The sequence below is a fragment of the Microcebus murinus genome, chromosome 6 (genome assembly GCF_040939455.1).
Source record: "Microcebus murinus isolate Inina chromosome 6, M.murinus_Inina_mat1.0, whole genome shotgun sequence".
Lineage (NCBI taxonomy): Eukaryota > Metazoa > Chordata > Mammalia > Primates > Cheirogaleidae > Microcebus > Microcebus murinus.
Genome location: NC_134109.1, coordinates 33,620,183 through 33,642,567, shown reverse-complemented (window position 1 = coordinate 33,642,567; position 22,385 = coordinate 33,620,183). Strand labels below are relative to the sequence as shown.

The following is a 22,385-nucleotide window of genomic DNA, read 5'->3' as shown; positions in this document are numbered from 1 at the left end:
TGCCGTGACTGTGTGGTCTTAAATATTTCCAAAGACCTTTAACTTTGTGTTTGATATGAGCAAGTTGAGAATTTCCTACTGATTAAAAACAGAATACTTTTTACTTTGGGGAGTGTTAAGTATAATATATAGGGAGCCTGATTATCTGATTTAAAAAAAAAAAATCATGATGATCTCTTGTCCTCTCTCCCCCCTCCCTTTAATATTATGAGGTACTACTATAACACTGTATTATCCAGATTTTAAAAGGAGCATGGTGAGGGTTGATCCAGTATGCATCCCCACTGTTCCCTGGGAATACTTAAGAATAAAGCTAAATTTTAGGTAACAAAAAGCAAGAAGCAGCTATAATATATATGGATCTGCAAATGTATTTCTCAGAGAATTTCATTGTTTAAAAGAGAATCTCTATGGACAAGTAAAAGAAAATCTTATAAAGGAACCCTTCAAAACACTAAACTAATCATCTTAATGACCAATTGAAAATTTTATTTTTCTCTTCTCTTGATATTGGGTAAGACTAAATAAAAATAACAGTAAGAGTTAAGAGCTTCTCTTCTGAAGTCATACAGACTTGGTATGCGTCTTGGCTTTGCCACTTAGATTTCTGACCTTGAGAAGCAACTTAAGCGTGCCCTAATTTTTTTTTTCCTGGGGTCTCACTATGTTGCCCAGGCTGGTCTCAACTCCTGGGCTTAAGAGAGTCCTCAGCCTCCACCTGGGATTACAGGCAAGTGCCACTTTTCTTGGCCCTCTTGTTTTTCTCATCTATCAATTTAGGATAGCTTTGAGGAGTTGAAAGGATTAAATGAAATAATATATGGGAAGTTCTTGGCATTGTGCCTGACAAGTAGTGCTGATGCTTTTACTTCTGCTGCTACTTCCATCACTGCTTACTCAAACCATGTAAATAATTATCCTGCTTTTGTGCTCTGTAAAATAGGGATAATTAAATTCTATTTTTTTATTATTATTTTTTTTAGATACTGAGTCTAACTATGTTTCCCAGGCTGGAGTGTAGTGGCTATTCACAGGCACAATCATAGTGTACTACAGCGTCGAACTTCTGGATTCAAGGGATCCTCCCATTTCAGCCTCCAGAGTAGCTGTGACTACAGGCTACAGAGCCTGGCAATAGAATGTTTATTTTGAAGTGCCCTTTGGGCCACAGACTTTGGGCTCGCGCTCGCGCGCGTGCGCTCGCTCGCTCTCTCTCTCTCTCTCTCTCTCTCTCTCTCTCTCTCTCTCTCTCTTGCTCACTCAGAGTCACACTCTGTCACCCAGGCTGGAGCTCAGTGGCACAATCATACCTCACTGTAACCTCAAGCTTCAGGGCTCAACCAAACCTTCTGGCTCAGCCTCCTAGGCCAGTACCACCATGCCTGGCTAATTTTTTATTTTTTTATAGAGACAGGGGTCACTATGTTGCCCAGGCTGGTCTTGAAGTTTTAGCCTGAAGGCATCCCAAAGTGCTGGCTCTCTTTGCTTTTTTAAACCTCTCCCCTCACTTGTCATTGGGTATAACAATAGTACTTAAATTTGTAGAACTGTTTGAGGATTAACTATATTTAAAGTACATAGCATAATGTTGAGTACACAGAGAGAATGAGTAAACAGTATTAACTGTGATCATTAAATATGTTTTGGCTATAATTTTTTTTAGTCTTTTCTTGTTTGGGCCATGATTAATGTAACTATTTATCATTTTATATGCATGTTTTGTCTTTCCAGCCAGATTATAAACTACTGATGGTGGGGAAATGAATCATGTATTGGGATATATTACTAAAAGTGTTTACTTTGTTACTCAGGCCTCAATATACAGGCCTCAGTATACAAAGAAATTTATTTGGCAGTAGTTTTTATTCATTTACTTTGTTACTATTCTGTTGGTAATCATAACCTTATTGAATTTCTTGGTTTTTTTTCATCTCTGCCAGTAAGTATTTGTATAATCTTGGTACGTGACTTAAATTTTCTGGACCTTTCTTTATCATGAATGTATTGCATGAGAGCTTTTTTTTTTTTTTAAACAATTAAGTCAGCAGAACTTTTTTTTTCTTGAGCTTTAAAAAGATAAAGGACAAAAAATAAAAGTGAGCCTCTGCTCCTACCATGTTTCCCCGAAAATAAGACAAGGTCTTATATTTATTTTTCCTCAAGAAGACACCCTAGGGCTTATTTTCAGGGGATGTGTTATTTTTTTTAAGTACAGTACAACAATCTACATTTATTCAAGTATAGTTAAGTCGTCGTCTTCTGGAACATCATCATAACTCTCCAAACCCCGAATTCCATCCTGAATTTCTTGCAACTCTATTTCCTATAGAACCATTGGCCCCAATCTCTCATGTCCAACAATAGAGCTCTCATGGGGCAGATGAGAAGGGCTGCTTGTTTTCTTTACCACTCCAGGTCGAAATGCATGGGTTGTGCAGATACGCTACATAGCCATGCCTATCACTAGGTCTTATTTTTGGGGTAGGGCTTATATTGCACAAATGCTTAGAAATCCTGGTAGGGTTTATTTTATGGGTAAATCTTATTTTCAGGGAAACATGATATCTTCCTATTCACTGTCAAGATGACCCTTGAAGTCCCTTCCTGAATGTTTTGGAAAGCACTGGATTAAATGATATCTAAGAATTTCAGCCTCAGTGTTTATTACTTACTAGAAAACAGTACTTAAAAAAGAGTTGAGACAATAAACTAAAATACCCCTTTCAGGTGATTAGCAATGAAGATTGGCTATTCAAGTTTTGTCTTGTACATGTGAGAAATGTATTAAATGAGTGAATGCCTCAATTTTTAGTTACATTAGACAATATTAATATTTCAGTGTTTGTTTTGTCTAATTCAGGGTTTCTCAACTTTGGCATTATGGACATTTTGGACTGGATAATACTTTGTTGTGGGGGTGTTGACATGTGCATGTTTAGTAGCATCTCTGATCTCTCAGTAGATACCCTCCCCACTAAGTCATGACAGTCAAAATTGTATCTAGACATTGTCAAATTTCACTGGAGGTAAGGAGCGATGGAAGGCAAAACCACCCGGTTGAGAACCACTGACATCCAAAGATGTTTCAGAGGAACCAAGATGATATGTGGAAAAAAATCTTTTTGGCCAGGTGCAGTGGCTCACGCCTATAATCCCAACACTTTGGGATCGCCTCAGGTCAGGAATTGGAGACCAGCCTGGGCAACATAGTAAGGCCTCATCTCGACAAAGAATTTAAAAAATAGCTGGGCAAGGTGGCAGGCACCAGTAATCCCAGCTGCTCAGGAGGCTGAGGCAGAATCCCTTGATCCGAGGAGTTCAAGGCTACAGTGAGCTATGAATGCACCACTGCACTGCAGTCGGGTGACTGAGCAAGACCTGTTCTCTTAAAGAAAAAAATAATTTTTTTAATAGCTGTTAATACTCTGTATTTTTAAAATTAGAAATTGACAGTTTAGAATTATATATTTTATGGAATACAAAGTGATGTTAGGATTTATGAATACAAAGTGGAATAATTAAATCAATCTGGTTAACATACCCATCACCTCACATACTTAACATTTTTGTGGTGAGACTTTTTGAAAATTACTGTCTTAGCAATTTTGAGATGTACAATATTCTTTTATTAGCTGTCTTCACCATGCAATGTAATAGATCTCAAAAACAATCATTTTTCTCCTGAGATTTTGTATTCTTTGACCATCATTTCTTCATTTCTCCATTTCCCCCTACTTCACCCTCCAGCCTCTGTAACCACCATTCTACTCTGTTCTACAAATTCGATTGTTTTAGATAGCTTATATAAATGAGAACATGCAGTATTTGTCTTTCTTTGCCTGGCTTATTTTCTTTAACATAACATTCTCCAGTTCCATCCATGTTGTTGCAAATGATGAATTTTTTCTTTTTAAAGGCTAAATAGTATTTCATTGTGTATGTGCATATATATATATATATATATACCATATTTGTCCACTTATGTATTGATGTACACTTAGATTAATTTTGTAACTTGACTATTATAAATTGTGCTGCAGTCTACATGGGAGTGCAGATATCTCTTCATACAACTGATTTCAAATCTTTTGGGTATGTTGAAATTCTAACCCCCAGGAAAAAAAAAATCTTTTGGGTAAATACCCAGAAATGAGATTGCTGGATCATGTGGTAATTCTGTTTTTAGTTTTTTGAGGAAAGTCATAGAGTTTTCCATATGGCTATACTAATTTACATTCCTACCAACAGTGTACAGGGTTCCTTCACATCCTTGCCAACATTTTTGTCTTTTTGACAGTAGCCATTCTGACAGGTGAGATGCTATCTCATTGTAGTTTTGATTTCCATTTCCCTAATAATTAATGACATTGAGCATTTTTCATGTATCTATTGTCCATTTGTATATCTTTTGAAAAATGTTTATGCAGGTCCCTTGCTCACTTTTAAATTGGGTTTTTGTTTTCTTGCTATTGAGTCGTTTGAGTTCTTTCCACACAACTAGCCTTTTGTATCCATGAGTTTGGAGTCCGTGAATTCAACCAATCATGGATCGAAAATTTACAATACAACAACAAAAAAGTAATACAAATTTGAAAACCAATGCAGCATAACTATTTACATAGGCTTTACAGTGTATTAGGTATTATAAGTAATCCAGAGATGATTTAAAGTATATGGAAGGATGCGTATAGGTTATATGCAAATACTACAATGTTTTATATAAGGGACTTGAGCAGATTTTGATATGTGTAGAGATTCTGGAACCAGTTGCCCTGTGGATGCTGGAAGAATGACTGTATTTTTCATATTAACCTCTTATCAGATGTATAGCTTATAAATATTTTCTCCCAGTCTGTAGGTTGTCTGAGGACACTGTTCTTCCCTTTGTTGTGCAGAAGCTTGTTAGTATGACGTAATCCCATTTGTCTATTTTTGCTTTTGTTGCCTGCACTTTTGGGGTCAAATCCAAAAAATCATTGCCTAGACCAGTGTTGTGTAGTTTTTCCCCATGTTTCTTTCTAGTTGTTTTATGGTTTCCGATCTCATGTTTGTCCTTAATCCATTTTGGGTTGATTTTTGTACTGTAGACCGTGTGAGATAAGGGTCCAGTTTTATTCTTCTGCATGTGGATATCCAGCTCGGAAATAAATCTTTGATAAAATTTTGTAAATGAGTATTTTATGATATAGATGGTTAGCAAATTATATTATTTTATTTTATTTTATTTTTTTGAGGCAGAGTCTCTGTTGCCCCGGCTAGAGTGCTGTAGCATGAGCCTAGCTCACAGCAACCTCAAACTCCTGGGCTCAAGCAATCCTTCTGCTTTCAGCCTCCTGAATAGCTGGGACTACAGGCATGTGCCACTATGCCCGGCTATTTTTTTCTACGTATTTTTAGTTGGCCAATTAATTTCTTTCTATTTATAGTAGAGACGGATCTCGCTCTTGCTCAGGCTGGTTTCGAACTCCTGACCTTGAGCAATCCACCCGCCTCGGCCTCCCAGAGTGCTAGGATTACAGGCGTGAGCGACTGTGCCTGGCCAGCAAATTGTAAATGCAGCAGCATTTTTCCAGCTCTTTTGTCCATGTTACTTTATTTTAATTTTTATCTCAAGGCAGTTGTATGGCCTAGAATCATGGGAACTTGAATATAGGAACTTGTAAACTTTAAGTTCGCAGATGTGTTTTATGTGTCATTTTTGCCAGAAATGCAAATGCTGCCAAATTTCTGTGAATTTACATCTGAAAAATGTATCTTCCTAGCTAATGATACTACCTTTTTGATATCCAACTGAATTGAGTGTCAGGAATCATACCATTCTTTTTCTGTCCATGAGGGCAGATGATTTATATGATTTTAAGTTATAATATATGTTACCTATACTCCTTTTTGAAATCTTTACTTATTGAATTATTACTTCAAAGATTTTTTTTTAATTAAGGAGATTTTGCTTCCATTTTTTACAATTTATTTGGTGTAGTGCATTCTAAATATAGTTAGTTTTAAAGCTATGAGAACAGCAGTGCCTTCTTTGGAATGCAATTATCTGGATGATAAATGAAGGTACTTCTATCTGAAATCTAAACCATGAGGTGCACGGAATTTTAGAAATGCCCTTTATTATAGGACTTGTCAGGGTATTCCATTAAAAAGTAAACCCAGTACATTTACAGTGGTCTTTTAATTTAAAGGGTTTGATTTGTCAGTTGTATGAATCTGCTTAAATAGCTTTAAAAACATTTTTTTGTGTTGTGCCTATTAAGTTAAACAAGTTCAGTTTACTTCAAATATATAGTTTTTTAGAATATTAAAAAATTAGGGTTTTTTTTTTAGTTCTGTAATATAAGAACTAGTTTTTTTTATTAAATCTTGGGAGTCTGTTTATTTTTGTTTAAATTGTGCACTTTTTACTGAGTGGTAATTTTCAAGTGAATTCCTTACACAACTAGCCCAAATACATTTCAGTTTTGACTTGTATTTACTTAGTTTTGGACATAGCTAAGTTCCTTCTATGAAGATGTATGGGCCATTCATTATTGGAAACTGGAATTTATACATTGAGTTAAACACATTAAGTTAGAGGGTCTTTTATGTGATGTCAGTGTATGACTTGTTTTGGAATATGCAATGATGTTTTTTAAAAATCGGTTTCTTTGTGAGGTATAATTTACATGCAGCTAGATGTCATTTTAAGTATAAAATTTGAGGTTTTCTTTTAAAATCAGCTGAATAGGTATAACTTTCATTAAAGTTCACTGATTTGAAGTGTTCAATTTAATGAGTTTTTAAAACAGCTTTATGTATAATTTTACATTTCATAAAATTCAGATTTTATGGACACAGTTTATTTTAGTAAATTTATATCATTGTGCAGACATCACTAAAATCTAATTTTAGAACTCTTCTATCACATGAAAAAATTATCTCGTGCCCTTTTGCAGTCAGTCTCTGTTCCTATCCCAAAGAAACCACCAAACTGCTTTCTGCAATAGCATTAGTTTTGACTTTTCTAGAAATTTTGTATAAATGGAATCATACTCTTGTGTCTGCCATTGTGTTTTTGAGACTATTCATGTTGTTACATGTTTCAGTAGTTCATCCTTTTTTGCTGAATAGTATTCCATATTTTATTTACCAGATGAAAAATAGTATCCAGTTTTTATCTATTATTAATAATGTTCCTATGCATATTCTGTATAATATAAATCTTAGTGATTTTTACAAATAAAAGTATGCTTTTATTTCTCTTGTGTGGAATTGCTGCACATTATAGTAAATTTATGTTTAACTTTTTAGGAAACTGCCAAATAAACTCTTCTAGTTTACCTTCTTACCAGTATTGTGTGAGGGTTTCACTTTCTCCATGTTCTCTCCAATGCTTAGTATTATCAGTCTTTTTAATTTTAGCCATTTTATTGTTTGCAGTATTTCATTTTTTTAAACAGCTTTTTTGATATATAATTCACATACATAGAATTCATCCATTTCAAGTGTGCAAATTCAATGGCTTTTAGTTATATTCGGAGTTGTGCAACTATCACCACAGTTAATTTACATCATCCTCCAAAATAAACTGTATGCCTTGGCCATAATTCTTCTAACCACCCACTCCTAATCCTAGACAATCAGTAATCTACTTTCTATCTCTATAGATTTATGGACATTTCATAAATGGAATCATACAGTATGTGGTCCCTGGCTTCTTTAACTTCTGTTTTCAAGTTTTATCTATGTTGTAGCATGTATCAGTACTTCATTTCTTTTTATTACCCAGTAATGTTTCATGTATAGTTACATAACTTTTTTTTATTTTGAGACAGTCTCACTCAGTTGCCCGGACTAGAGTGCCGTGGCATCAGTCTAGCTCACAGCAACGTCAATCTCCTGGGCTCAAGCAATCCTTCTGCCTCGGCCTCCCAAGTAGCTGGGACTACAGGCATGTGTCATCATGCCTGGCTAATTTTTTCTATGTATTTTTAGTTGGCTAATTAATTTCTTTTTATTTTTAGTAGAGATGGGATCTTTTTGCTCAGGCTGGTTTCGAACTCTTGACCTTGAGCGATCTACCCGCCTCGGCCTCCCAGAGAGCTAGGATTACAGGCGTGAGCCACCGCGCCCGGCCAACTTTTTATGTATTAATCAGTTGATGGACATTTGAAGTTTTTCTGCTTCTGGCTATTATGAATAAGGCTGCTGTGAATATTTATTGTGCAGTCTTTTATTTTGTGTGTATGTATAGATGTATGTTTTCATTTCGTTTGGTGTATATCTAGGAGTGGAATTGCTGGCACATATGGTAACTCTATGTTAGCCTGTTGAGGAATTGCCTGACTGATTCTAATATGACTGTTCCATTTGACATTCCCTGTAACACTAATATACAGCAACATTGATTTTAATCAATGTGCATTAGAGACTAGGGGGTAGCAGTGGTGGTGGTGCATTTTTATGACTTGGTACTAAGAAATCCCAGTTATCTGTTGACAGAATTGGTTATCATATTAAATGAAGCTTTTTCTTCCCTGTTCTCCCTTTTAAAAATACTGTTGATATTTACACTTGATTAATCCTCTTATTTTTCTGTTTTACAGAGTAAGAAAGTTAGCCTGAGTTTTGTGAAAAACCAGAGAAGAGAAACTTAAAAGGACAGTAGACAAGGTTTTTCCAGTTTGCATAATGTAAGTTCTTTTCACTTTTCTTGGCCTGGATCCTGTGTTAGCTGACAAAGCTGTTTCTATGGAAACAAATAGTCCAGCCTCTTAGAATGTCAGAGGAATGCTAATCACTTAAAATGAGACTTCTCAGCTGCTGGTCAAAGGACATACTTGCTGGAGAAGGGGAGAAAGGATGAACTGAAAAATTTCTAGAGTTCTCGACACTGGTATAGAATGAACATGTTTATGCATATGAAGTATACCCCTTCCATTTCCCTCTGCCTAAAAATTAGGATACTGATAATATAGGAAATTGTCTTCCTGCAACCTGTCTTGTTTCCCAGCTCTTAAACAGGTGGTTTTATTTCTTGACACTGTTTTCAGTGGACCTGTACCCTAGGCCATTTTAGTCCCCTCAGTCTCAATCATTTGCACTTACTGAAGCTTAGTTTCCTTTTACTTGCTTCTCCCATAGCAAATTTATGCAAGCAAAGTCCTTTCTCCCCTACTAGTTTGACATTAGCATTGAAATAGCTTTGGCTTGCCAACTTGAAAATTCATTTTTCTTGTTTTGTGGACTATGTAAAGATTTTATTTTTATTTTTAAATTTTTTTAGAGATAGCAGGTCGCTCTATCACCTAGGCTAGAGTGCAGTGGCTCTGTTGTAACTCACTGCACCCTCAAGCTCTGGGCTCAAGGGATCCTTGTACCTCATCCTCCTCAGTAGTTGGGACTATACAAACAGGCCACCATGCTGGCTAATTTTTTTGTAGAAACAGGATCTTGCCATGTTGCCCACGTTGGTCTCAAACTCCTGGTCTTCTACAAGCTTCCTGCCTCAGCCTCCCAAAGTGCTAGGATTATAGGTGTGAGCCACTGCACTTGGCCAGATTTTTATTTTTATTATTTTTGTTTTCTAGTAGGGATGGGAGCAGGGATTCTGATGAGGATTTGAAATGTGGTCCTTTGAAACTTTTCTTCTTTTCTCTTTTTTAGCTTATAATTGGAGAATTAAAAAGAGGGGAATTAGGGTTAGTAACTTTTAACTGTAATGTCTTCATAAGGTGGTCTTTTATTTACACATGATGAGGTCATTCTCTAGTTCAGTCATTTACCAGCTTCTGGATTGTTAAAGGATTTTTTTTTTTTTTCCCTAAGAGGGGAAAGGGTAATTCCTTTGGACTGGGACACTCCTAGAGTATTCATGGATTAACATACTTAAAAATTATAATGGTCTTAATGCTAAAACTGTAGGACACAGCATAGTGTTTCTTTGATTCCGTAAGAACTTTTTGGATCTTTCATAGCCCTCATAAATTGTGAACATTATAGAGTCTATATGGTGTTATATGAAGTAATTATTTAACAAGGTAGATATTGAAGGTAGAAAATGAATGGACAAGTAATTAATAAGGCCTTTGGGCAGGAAGAAGAAAGATGGGACAGACACAAATTAGAAGGCTAATGCAGGAGGGTAGTAAAAAATGCAGTTAGAAAGCTTGGATTCATCTTGCGAGTTTGGACTTTAGACAGCATAAAAGCCGTCAGAGGTTCTGAACAGAAGAGTTTGTTTGTATACTTAATTCAGCATATCCCTTAGTAGGTATTATGCCTATAGAGATATTGAATTGTATAGATATCTAATTGGCAGATCTCTGCCAATTAGATCATTTACCTGAGTGATCTATAGTCACCTTGAAATTCATCTGTCCAAAACTAAACCCATATTTCCCTTTAATTTCCCTGTACTTCTATCTGATTCTTCTTCGAAATTAATGATGTTGTCATCTACCTAGTAACCCAATGACAGTAATTAAGAGTGATAGTTCTAGAATCACGCTGTCTGGGTTTATATTCTGAAGCCTTCTATTTGGCCTTACTCTGGGCAATGTCATAGATCAGCCTGGTTCCTGACCTCAAGGTATTTTAGTCTGATGGGGCAGAAAGGTAGAAATATAAAATAGCTGTAGTCCAGCTTGATCAAGAATGTAACAGGTATGGTAGGATTCCAGAGGAAGATGTATTTGAGCTAAGACTTAAGAGGAGAGTAGGCAAAGATTAGATCCTAGGCAGTCTGATTCTGAGGCTACTTAAATATGCTGTTTTAGGTATCTAGACAGATACAGCGGCATTAATTAGAATTGGAAACAGAGGAAGAGGATTAAAGAAAATAGGGTATTAAAAGGAAATATGAGTTTAATTTTAGATATATTAATTTCTAGATTCCTATAGGCAATTTTGGTAAGATAGAGTAATGGGCAGGGTTCTTGTCTTTATAACCCTAGTACCTAGCCTGGGGTAAATGATCAGTAAAATTTATGTATACATCACTTCTCTCTTCTAAATCTTTGATGGCTCTCTTACTGCCTCCAGAATTAAGGATTTATATTTAAGACCTTTCATAAGCTGGACCCATTCAAACTTTCTAATCATATCTTCCACTAGTCTCCTGAGTATTTTAGTTCAACTAGCCTTATTTGTACTTTCTCCCATACCTTTTATCTTCCTGCCTTTGGTTCATATGGCCCCTTATTCTTCCATCTTATCTTCAAGGCCTACTTCAGTCACTATTTCTCATCAACAAAAGGGGCATATTTAGACCTACTTCTAGAGTTATAATGTGTATTAAATGAGTGAATACTGTGTGATGTGCTTGTAATATTGTCTGGCGCATAAAGAAGTGCTCAATAAATGTTACCTATAGTTGTAGTTGTTGTCACTGTTGTTACTACTACTACTACTATTTCCTTCTCCTCCTCCTCTACCTTTTAAAACTCTTCTTCTCTTTTTGCCCTGCTATGTGAAATTGACACTAAGTTCTACCCATTCTATATCCTACAGATTTCTTAAATATAACTTTTCTTCATTCCTATTGTCTTAGTTCAGGACCCTGTTTCTTATAGGTACTTTCAATCTGGTCTCATTGCTACCCTTCAGTCAATCTTCTATACTTCAATTAAGTGATATTTCCATATATGTGAATATAATGTGAATGTGATCGTGTCATCCCATGCTTAAACTCTTTTAATTATTTTTAATACTTACAGAGTAAAAGTCTAAAACTTGTCTCAGTCTGGCCTCCTGCTTGCCTTTCCAGTTTTATCATTATTCATGTATGGCATGCTCCCATTGTTCCATCCAACTTTATTGCATTCTATTCTGTTTTCTGAAAAAGCCACTCTGCTCTTCCTTCCTATTAGTCATGTGATTCTCTCTGCCTGGAACAAACTCTCTTCTGTCTGACTTAATTTTTAGTTGTCCTTTGAAATGCTGCTCAAACAAATGTATCCTTATGTATTGAGTGTTTTCTGTCGCCTTTTACTACAAACTTAAGTTTTATAGTCAAGTATCTGTGCACCCTCTGAATTTATGACATTCTAAGTTTAGTTGAACAAATGTTTATTGAGCATTTCTTATAAGACATATATTATGATAAGCATTCTTCAAGGTATGAAAATCAGACATGACTCCTGTCTCTGAACAAATTTAGAATCTGGTGAAGAGAGACCAACTGGGGAAGAATAATCATTTAATTTTCTTTGCTGTCTCTCCCAATAGACTGTGAACACTCCTGGGGAGATAACCAAAATGGAATTTTAAGCAAATTATTATCAGGTTACAGAAATTTTTCTGAGAGTAGAAGACTAGATCCAGATAAACACGCATGATAATAAATAGTCCAACCATAAGAATTCTGATTCAGATCACCTGGCTCAGTCTCCCTTACATGACCTATAATTTTCCCTCATGATTTAGTATGGTGAATATGGACATACTCTTAGAGTTTTTAAGCTGCATTTTAATTTTAGTTCATAATTTTTATGGGCTAGCATTATATTAAGTAAAAAATAAATTATTACTATTTATTAAATTTGATTTTTAATATCTAATAATTGTAAATAGAGAAGGTTGAGTTTTAATTTTCTGAAAATATGTACACTCCTAGATTTTTAAAATTAAGTGTAGCACTGCAGTAACTCCTACACAAATTTCTGCTTACTTGTAATGAAAACATTAAAAAAAGCTGAATTTGCATTTGTGTATAATCAACATAAAAAGCTTAAGAATTGCCTAGCATAAATTTAATAGTTCTTGTGTTAATGAAAAAGGCAGCAATCTAATGGTAAATAAGGTATTTATTGTAGATCACATAGTTATAAAGAAGCTAAAATTTGGATAGAAGACAGAAATGTTTACCAAAAATCTTGTGACAATGTAATTTTAGTGGCCCATGTAGCTTGCATCCATTTTCCTGATTGTGGCCTAGATGGGTTTGTGTATTAAGCATTCTGTCTTCTGTCTCTACTTGCATTATGACCTAAGATGTTTAAGAAAAGATTGTCTGGCATTAGGAATATTATCTGAAAACCTGGCTTTTGCTTAGTTGGCATTGTGCTAACCAACCTGTTTATGCTCAACTCAGAGAGGTAGTAGGTTTATTATTGTAAATGTTTGTAAAGTCTTAAGTGAAAGAAGACTAATTAATGTGTGGGTTTACACATATATAAACAATCTGCCTATTTATTTCTGAGAAATGGCTTGATGAAAAGCCAGTGTCATCACATGAAATATTTTTCTTATCTAAAATATGTTGAAGGATTTTTAAAATATGAGAATCAGGCTAATGCTATTATAATAGTTAAGTATATATAATATTACATATATTATATAATAGAGAATACATTATATATATTATATATAATATATAAGTATATATATTTTCATTTTATAACTTGCATACAATGTCTCATTTAAAACTCAGAACCGTTGAACCTATGAACCTGAGATTCAAAGGGAGAAACTGACCGTTTTAAATCATAAAGCTAGAGGTTGTGGCATAGCCAGAGTGAAAATTCAGTTTTCTTGTCTCTTTGTTCAAGGCATTCTTTTTGCTGTACAATATGACTTGAAAATTCTTTTGAGTGATAACAGATACTACCATTCTCTCTAAATGAATCCTTGTAAAGAGTTAACTCCAGTTCTCTCTCTTCCTTTCTTCCTTTCTTTTTTTATTTTTTTTATTTTTAGTAGAGACAAGCTCTCACCGTACTGCCCAGGCCAGAGTGCAATGGCACAGTCATAGATCACTGCATCCTTAAACTCCTGGTCTCAAGCAATCCTCCTGCCTCAGCCTCTCGAGTAGCTGGGACTACAGGTACAGGCTGCCCACACCTCTGCTAACTTTTAAAACATTTTTTTTGTAGAGACAGCGTTTTGCTATGTTGCCCAAGCTGATCTCAAACTCCTGGGCTCAAGCAATCCCTACCCCCTTGGCCTCCCAAAGTGCTGAGATTACAGGTGTGAGCCACTGCACCAGGCCTCAATTCTTTTTTTTTTTTTTTTTTATTTATTTATTTATTTATTTTGAATTCTTTTTTTTTAATGTGACCAATTATAATGATAACCCATGTAATCTTTTTGTCACTTAATGTAGTTCTATCATGTAGATGCCTTAGCTGCTAATTAAAGTTTCTTGTTCATTGGGCATCTTTTTCATCTCAAAAACTCCTAAAAATGAAATACTGCCTATCTCAAGTGAGCCACAAATATAACATGGCTGTTACGCCAAATAGATTGATCGTCATCAGTTTCCTTAGCAGTTAACTGTTATTTCAAAGTTTAAAAATTTAGAAGTTATTTCAACCCCATGTTTATTAATTGAGCATAAAGTACTGTGTTGAGACAACTATTAAAAGATGATTAAAACCTTTTTATACTTCAGCAACCTATTCTCTACCAAGCTAGTACCCAAAACTTTTTACTTTCCCACTTTGCTAAACTTTTCAATGCTGTGTATCATTTTTTTCAGCTGTAAAATTGAATGTAAGCTTCAAATTTTGGGAAGTGAGCTTTTTAAAAATTTCATCAGCATTATCTGTAAAGTGAAAGGAAAGTAATCTACATAGCAAAATATTATTATATAGTTATTAGATATCTTCTATATTATGTGGAGCTTAGAGGTGGGTTATGTAAAATCTGCTTTTATATTGTAATTCTTATACTTTTTCCCCCCATCTTTCCCCTTAGATTTTCTTCATGGATATTTTTCATAGCATTATTATGTGATGTGAGAATTTTTTTTTTTGAAGTAACATGGATTTTATACTACAGAATCAAAAGAATTGGCTTTGTAGGAAAAATTGATTTATAAAAGTGGTACAGGTTTTTATAGATAACCATGACAACATCCTATATGAATGGGCATGTTACAGAGGAATCAGACAGCGAAGTAAAAAATGTTGATCTTGCATCACCAGAGGAACATCAGAAACACCGAGAGATGGCTGTCGACTGCCCTGGAGATTTGGGCACCAGGATGATGCCAGTACGTCGAAGTGCACAATTGGAGCGTATTCGGCAACAACAGGAGGACATGAGACGTAGGCGAGAGGAAGAAGGGAAAAAGCAAGAACTTGACCTTAATTCTTCCATGAGACTTAAGAAACTAGCCCAAATTCCTCCAAAGACTGGAATAGATAATCCTATATTTGATACAGAGGAAGGAATTGTCTTAGAAAGTCCTCATTATGCTGTGAAAATATTAGGTAAGTAAAAATAGCAGGATAATAGTAAATGATGTGCATTAGTTTATCTATGCCTTATAACATTTATAGAAAGGAAGAGGAGTTTAAGAGAATATAAGTAATAGCGGTTTGAATTCCAGACCAAGATCAATTCTTTTCTTGCAAAGGCCATATAATAATCATTGTTTATTGTTAGCCACATAGAGCTAAAGCATATGGCTTAAATGTTTAGTCACTACAACTTGTTTTTTATACATAAAAAGTTCTACAAGTGGCCTAACATTTAAAGCCTTGGAATTTACCTTTTATATCAAGCTCACAAACTTTTATATAAAAATACTGAAAAACAATTGTCAGATTTTGAATTTCTGATTTCCTTAAAGTAAGTTTGTAATGTAGTAATGAAGTTAATAACTATAGCTTACACTGTGTTTGATTTCTTTAATTAATGATTGCCAGTGAGAACTGGTGCTGTTCATATGGCATCATAGACATAAAATATGGCTCAAAATTTTCTAGCCCCAGATTCTGTTCTGTGAAAGCAAAAAAAAAACAACAAAAAAACCCTCCAAAATATTAATCCTATGAGATATTAATGGACACAAACAAAAAAAGAGTTCTGTGACCAAATAAATTTTGGCCACTGTGTTAAATAAGTTAAACAGCTTCTTATTTCAGGACATTTAAAAATATGTGTACACAAACACAAACACACACACATGCACACACAAGTGCTCACTGAACTGGTATTAGAAGTTGGTAGAAATCAGTTTGAGAAATGCTGCCGTATACATTAATTTATGCTTTCTTTAAAACTGGGCTAACCCAAATGAAGCATTTTATTTCTTAGTGGTTTACTATTTTGGGGATGTGCAAAAAAAGATGTTTCTACTTTTCTGCGGAAGGAGAGAGTGTCATTGTCATCATTTTGCCATTCATTTAAGTGTCTATTGAGCCCTGTACTAGTTGTTTTAGCCAACACCATTCCATGCAATACCCACAAAAATCCTGTTAACAGGACTCTGTAATCTCCATTTTGAAGATAAACAAGTTGAAACTCAATTAAATCATTTGTTTAAAACACCAAGCTAGTAGGTGGTAGAGCCAAGTTTGAATTTGCCAGATCTGGAATGATGTACTGCACAAAGTGGAGGGTTTGAGTGGTGACCAACATCCAGCCTGCACTTCTCTCGCCAGGCCATAGCTGTGGCTACCTAGAATTGAGCACCTTTTTCTAATTTGCACAAAGGTACCATATATATGCTAGATTTGCCCCTCACTAAGTCTTTTTATTCCAGATCTGGAGTGGTTTCTGCTACATCACATCATCAGTCTCTTTTCTGTGTTATAAATTTATTCAGGATCCACATTTCAAATGTACATGCTTCTTTGTGTTTTAAGAAATCGTAGATAAGTGTTCAGTCTTAGTGAAGTCTGCTAAATGCCTTCAGATGTTATAGTTTCTGTAAAAACTAAAAGGTTACATATTTTCTTAATACATATATGTGAAGGAATTGTATGTTCTTTTTTCCTAAGGGTTTTGTTAGAGTAAAAATGCTTTATTCCTGATTGCCTGTTACTAACCTTTATTTTCCATCATTTCATTATTATTTATTAACATTTCTGTAAATATTCTCTATTGGAGAAAGTTTATGTTATATCCAGTGCAAGCCTGGATTGATTCTTCTGTTTTTCTGTTTAAATTCTTTTAAGGTTGATGTACTTGTGCATTTGCTTTACACAGGTGTAAATGTGCATCTGATAGATAATATTCATTTAATCACAGTAAAGAAACAAATAAATAGCTTAAGCCAGATTCACTTAGGGGGAAAGTTGTGGGGTTTTTTTTTCTTAAGCACAGAAAATTGGAGATCACTTGTCTTACTTTTTCTGCTTTTTCCTATTTCTGATTGTATGTTCTGTTGCTGATTTTCTGCAAATTCAGGTTAAAGGACAGCTATATTTCTTCCAATGTGTAGTCCACTATGGTTCTCAGAAATACCTTTTCGTGGTCCTTGAACTTAAGATTGTTTATTTTTTTTTGGAGACAGAGTCTCACTTTGTTGCCCAGGCTAGAGTGAGTGCCATGGCGTCAGCCTGGCTCACAGCAACCTCAATCTCCGGGGCTCAGCGATCCTACTGCCTCAGCCTCCCGAGTAGCTGGGACTACAGGCATGTGCCACCATGCCCGGCTAATTTTTTGTATATATATTTTTAGTTGGTCAATTAATTTATTTCTATTTTTGGTAGAAACGGGGTCTCGCTCAGGCTGGTTTCGAACTCCTGACCTTGAGCAATCCGCCCGCCCCGGCCTCCCAAAGTGCTAGGATTACAGGCGTGAGCCACCACGCCTGGCCAAGATTGTTTTATATATTTTACTTTAAAGTAATTTGAAATGTAGTTCCAGGTATTTATAATTTGTTTCTTGGACAGGAGATTTAATATTTTGAGAAATAAGTGATAGACTTAATGTTAATACACTTAACACAAGTGCCGTTAATTATAGGAAACTTGAAAAATTAGCATACGTTAGAAGATTGTTATTGTCAGTCATGGCCTCAGATTTTTGATATATTCAGTTTTAAGTTTTCATTTAAAATGAAGTGTAATAGCTTTTTACCAATCATTTTTTTTCTTGTTCATAATCTGCTAACTCATCAAACTACAACAGAAATACTCCCTGAAAATTGTATCTCCTTGCCAGTATTTTGATTAATACACACATGACAGGAGACAACTTCTCAGCCCTTTTCACAGCCAGAAACAGCAACCTTGTTTTAAATGAGAGAAGGATGAGGCAACTGATTTATTTCTTTGAGAGGGAATCTTCAGTTTCCAAACTATATGTCATCATTTACCTGTAAGTAGATGAAGTACTCTTTTTAGAATTGAAAATGTGATTGGAAAGGTAGTACTTTAATTGTCTGGATTGTTTTTAATGAAAGTGTAAATTTTGTAATGTATAATGAAGTGTAGGGATGAGATTGATAGAAAATATTCAAAAGGGATGAACTGAATTTTTCTGTTTAAAATCTGTTAAAATCTAGTCAAAAGTTAGAAAATAGCTATTGGGAACTTAATTTCAAATGAATAATTAAAATTAATATTATAAATCGTAACAGTTTTAATGTATTAAGAAGACTTCCTTAAAATTAGCATTAGTTTTTAAAGCTTGCTTTGCTACACATATCATCTTTGTTCTGTTTCATAATCAAAGACTTGAAATCCTGCGAAAAAGAACATAATGCCGGTTAGAGTGGCCTGAGATAAAGTAGGATAATTTTGAGATTTTTCTAGATTATAGATTTCACTGTTTTTGTGTTCTCATATAAGTAATTTTGGGTAAGGGTTGTGGACAAATAAATATAGTAGACAATATTTAAAGAGAATAAACTAGGGAAGACTGCTTTCTATAATACCATATATGTGACTATAATAACTATAATACCTTTGAAGAAACATTAGGAAAGAGCAGACACACTCATGGTGAGCTATCTATTTTGTGGTTAATAAGGAGACTCTTGAAATTTGTTATTAGGGGCTTTCTAAGCTATACCAGATGCTGTGAGTGTGAAAAAACAAAAGACACACCAAGGTGAAAAAAAACTAGGATGAATAAAACTAATGAACCATTTTCATAATAGTAATAGCATGTTTCAGTCTTGATTAGTGTCTGTATATTTTTTGCCAGATTTCTCTGGATATTCAAACTATTATTGATATTTTAAAGTTATAAACAGCTGTTCCACATTTCATTCTGATGTTTAACTGCCTTTTGATTGACCATGGGACATACTGGAATTTTGTGTGATTGTGATAAACTTTATTAAAAGTTGACTTTAAAATAAAATTTATTTAAAGCCAACAAAATTCTAGTGCCAATACATCTTGAGTTTTATTTATTTCAGGCTAGTTCTGAGAAGCTAATTATTTTCACTATCAAATTTTTGCTTTCCTGTTTCAAACAAACCTTATTAGCCTTCTTTCCAGAGGCTTTTTTCCTCCTAGAAGTGAAATGATTAAACCTGTTAGTACTGGATTTGATGTTTGAAGTGTTGGGACCAATTGAGAATTTTCTGATTTAGTCAAATTGCTAAAATTAGAGCTAACTTAAAAAATAAAGATTTTAAAATTCATTAGAATATGTATACAGTCATGTAAATTTTGGTTGTTAACTATAGATACACAGTTCCATTATGCTATTTCATTTAGTCTTTGACACGATGCATCAAAACTTCATTCCAGGCTGGGTGCAGTGGCTTATGCCTGTAATCCCAGCACTTTGGGAGCCTGAGGGAGGAGGATTACTTGAGGCCAAGAGTTCAAGACCAGCCTGGGCAACATGTTGAGACCTTGTCTCTACAAAAAATTTTAAAAATTAGCCAGGCATGGTGGCATACGCCTGTAGTCCCAGCTACTTGGGATGCTGAGGCAGGAGGATTGCTTGAGCCCAGAAGTTTGAGGTTGTAGTGAGCTATCATGATGCAACTGCACTGTAGCCTGGGCAACAGAGCAAGACCCTGACTCTAAAAAAACTTCATTCCACTTATTAAGTAATATTAGGTTTTAACTTTTCCCCTCTTGCAAAGATTTGCTTCATTATCTTATGGCGTGTTCAGAAATGCATGACATAATTACATACTGGAAAGTGTAGGGATGGCAAAGTCAGACTGAGTTTAAATACTTTTTATTGTCACTTAATTGCTGTTGACCTTGGACAAGTTATTTAAGTTCTGTGAGCCTCAGTTTCAGGATTTTCTTGAGGACCAAATAAAAAAATGTAGGTGAGCAAGTAGCACTCTGTAGGTTTGAGTGAAATTTAATTTTTGTAAAAACCAGAAGCTACCAGAAAGATATCTAACCCTCTAGTCCATGAAATTAATTTGTGGATCTTAACCACTAATTTTTATTTCATTTTTTAAATAACAACTTTATTAAGATATAATTCACATAGTATAAAATCCACTCTTTTAATGTATACAATTCATTAGTTTTTGGTATAGTCACAAGGTTGTGCAACCATTACCATTATATAATTCCAAAATGTTTTTATCACCCTAAAAAGACACCTTGTACCTATAAGCAGTCACTCCCTATTCTCCCTCCTTCCAGCCCCTGACAACCACCAATATATATTCTGTCTCTTTGGATTTGTTAATTCTAGACATTTCATATGAATAAAATCACACACAATATGCGCCCTTTTTTGACTAGTCTCTTTACTCAGTGTTATATTTTCAGGGTTCATCCATGTTGTAGTATAAATCAGTACTTCATTCTTTTTTATGGCTGAATAATATTCCATTGTATGGATATGTCACATTTTGTTCATCTGTTGATGGACATTTGGGTTGTTTTATTATGAATAGTGCCATTATGAACACTCTTTTTTTTTTTTCTTTTCTTTTTTTTTTTTTTTATTATGCTTGTGGTTGAATATTATGAACACTCTTGTACAAGTTTTTGTTTGAACACCCATTTTAAATTATTTTGGATATATTCCTAGGAGTACAGTTGCTGGGTCATGTGGTAATTCTATGTTTAACTTATTGAGGAACTGCCACACTGTTTTCCACAGTGGTTACACTATTTGACATGCTCACCAGCAATGTGTAAGGGTTCCAGTTTCTCTACATGCTTGCCACTACTTGTTTGTTTGTTTGTTTGTTTGTTTGTTTGTTTGTTTGTTTTAAATTTCAGAATTTTACAGGGGTACATATTTTGGTTATATAATTTACTTTCGTACAGTTTGAGTCAAATTTACAAGTGTGCCCTTCAGTCAGTTAATATGCATTGTACCCATTAGGTATGAATTTACATAACCACCCCTTCCCACCTACTTGATTTCCCCTAAATTTTAGTTCCATATGTTGGTCAGTTAGTTCCAATTTAATATTGAGTACATGTGGTGTTTGTTTTTCTATTCTTCCAATACTTCACTAAGAAGAATGGCTTCCAGTTCCATCCAGGTTTTACGCCACTACTTGTTATTGTCTTTTTAATTTTAGCTATCCTCTACCCAGTAACCTTTTTAGAACTAGAATAAAATAGAAAATACTAAAGTATATTGCACATAAGCATACATCTTTTATTTCAAATAAGTGTGTATATATTGGGTTGAGAAATAAAATATATATTTTTAATGGGTTGCCAATAAAAACTTGAGAAATACTATTAATATTATAGTTAAACCCCCTTGTTTTATAGAAAGGCCCAGAGACTTGAGGTGGGTTATCCGGTGACATATAATACAATTAATAAGTGATCGAGCCATTGCTAGGACCCAGGTATTCTGATTCCAAGGTTGAAGCTTTTTTTTCTCATCAAGTACCTTTCTTTTGTCCAGGGACAAATCATGAGGCTTTTGTACTTGATTGAGTAGTAGTCACTTCAACACAGTTTTCTATTGTCTTACCACATTTAGGGGTAAGATTTTTGCTCTGCTGTCTCTCAGCTATCTTTTCTTATAAATTTTATTTATTTATTTATTTTTTGAGACAGAGTCTCGCTCTGTTGCCTAGAATAGAGTGAGTGCCGTGGCGTCAGCCTAGCTCACAGCAACCTCAAACTCCTGGCTCAAGCAATCCTTCTGCCTCAGCCTCCCAAGTAGCTGGGACTATAGGCATGTGCCACCATGCCTGGCTAATTTTTTCTATATATAAGTTGGCCAATTAATTTCTTTCTATTTATAGTAGAGACGGGGGTCTCGCTCTTGCTCAGGCTGGTTTCGAACTCCTGACCTTGAGCAATCCACCCGCCTCGGCCTCCCAGAGAGCTAGGATTACAGGCGTGAGCCACTGAGCCCGGCCTTCTTTTCTTATAAATTTGTCTAGTATTTATTTTTAATTTGCTAACCCAATTGTCGACTACTGTTCAGGATCTTTCATAAACTTCTGTTATTTTTAACAAATTTACTTTGACCTAGTCCACTGAAAAGCAAAGTTCAGGGATCTGAATTTTATGTTCTTAAATTTACAAAGAAAAGGGAGAAAAAGAGAAAAGAAGGACTACCCCTTTTTTAAGCAAAGATTTCCTGCACAAATGTTCTGATTTTGATATAACTGATAGGTATATTGGAAACTGATGTAATTTCCTCATATGGTCCTCATATGAATATCATATTTGACCCTACAGTTTAGGGGAAAATAAATCTTTAAAGTCTCAGAAAAAAGTCATGAAGTTGGTAGGAATAGAAATTTTCAAGGA

At 34.7% G+C, this 22,385-nt stretch overlaps 1 protein-coding gene across 6 annotated transcripts in view; it reads left to right on the top strand.

Annotated features, from left to right (window-relative positions):
* PALS1 (protein associated with LIN7 1, MAGUK p55 family member) overlaps positions 1 to 22,385 on the top strand; it is an 88,030-nt gene that overhangs the window by 17,269 nt on the left and 48,376 nt on the right. For 3 of the 6 annotated variants that reach the window (XM_012781087.3, XM_020285735.2, XM_076003929.1), the window contains 3 exons: positions 8,592 to 8,678; positions 13,684 to 13,810; positions 14,683 to 15,200. In XM_012781087.3, the coding sequence (XP_012636541.2) occupies positions 14,834 to 15,200 (367 nt within the window). In that variant the 5' untranslated portion in view covers positions 8,592 to 8,678; positions 13,684 to 13,810; positions 14,683 to 14,833. The remainder of the gene's footprint in view (positions 1 to 8,591; positions 8,679 to 13,683; positions 13,811 to 14,682; positions 15,201 to 22,385) is intronic. The other 3 variants (XM_020285737.2, XM_020285738.2, XM_020285736.2) reach the window with 3 other exon arrangements.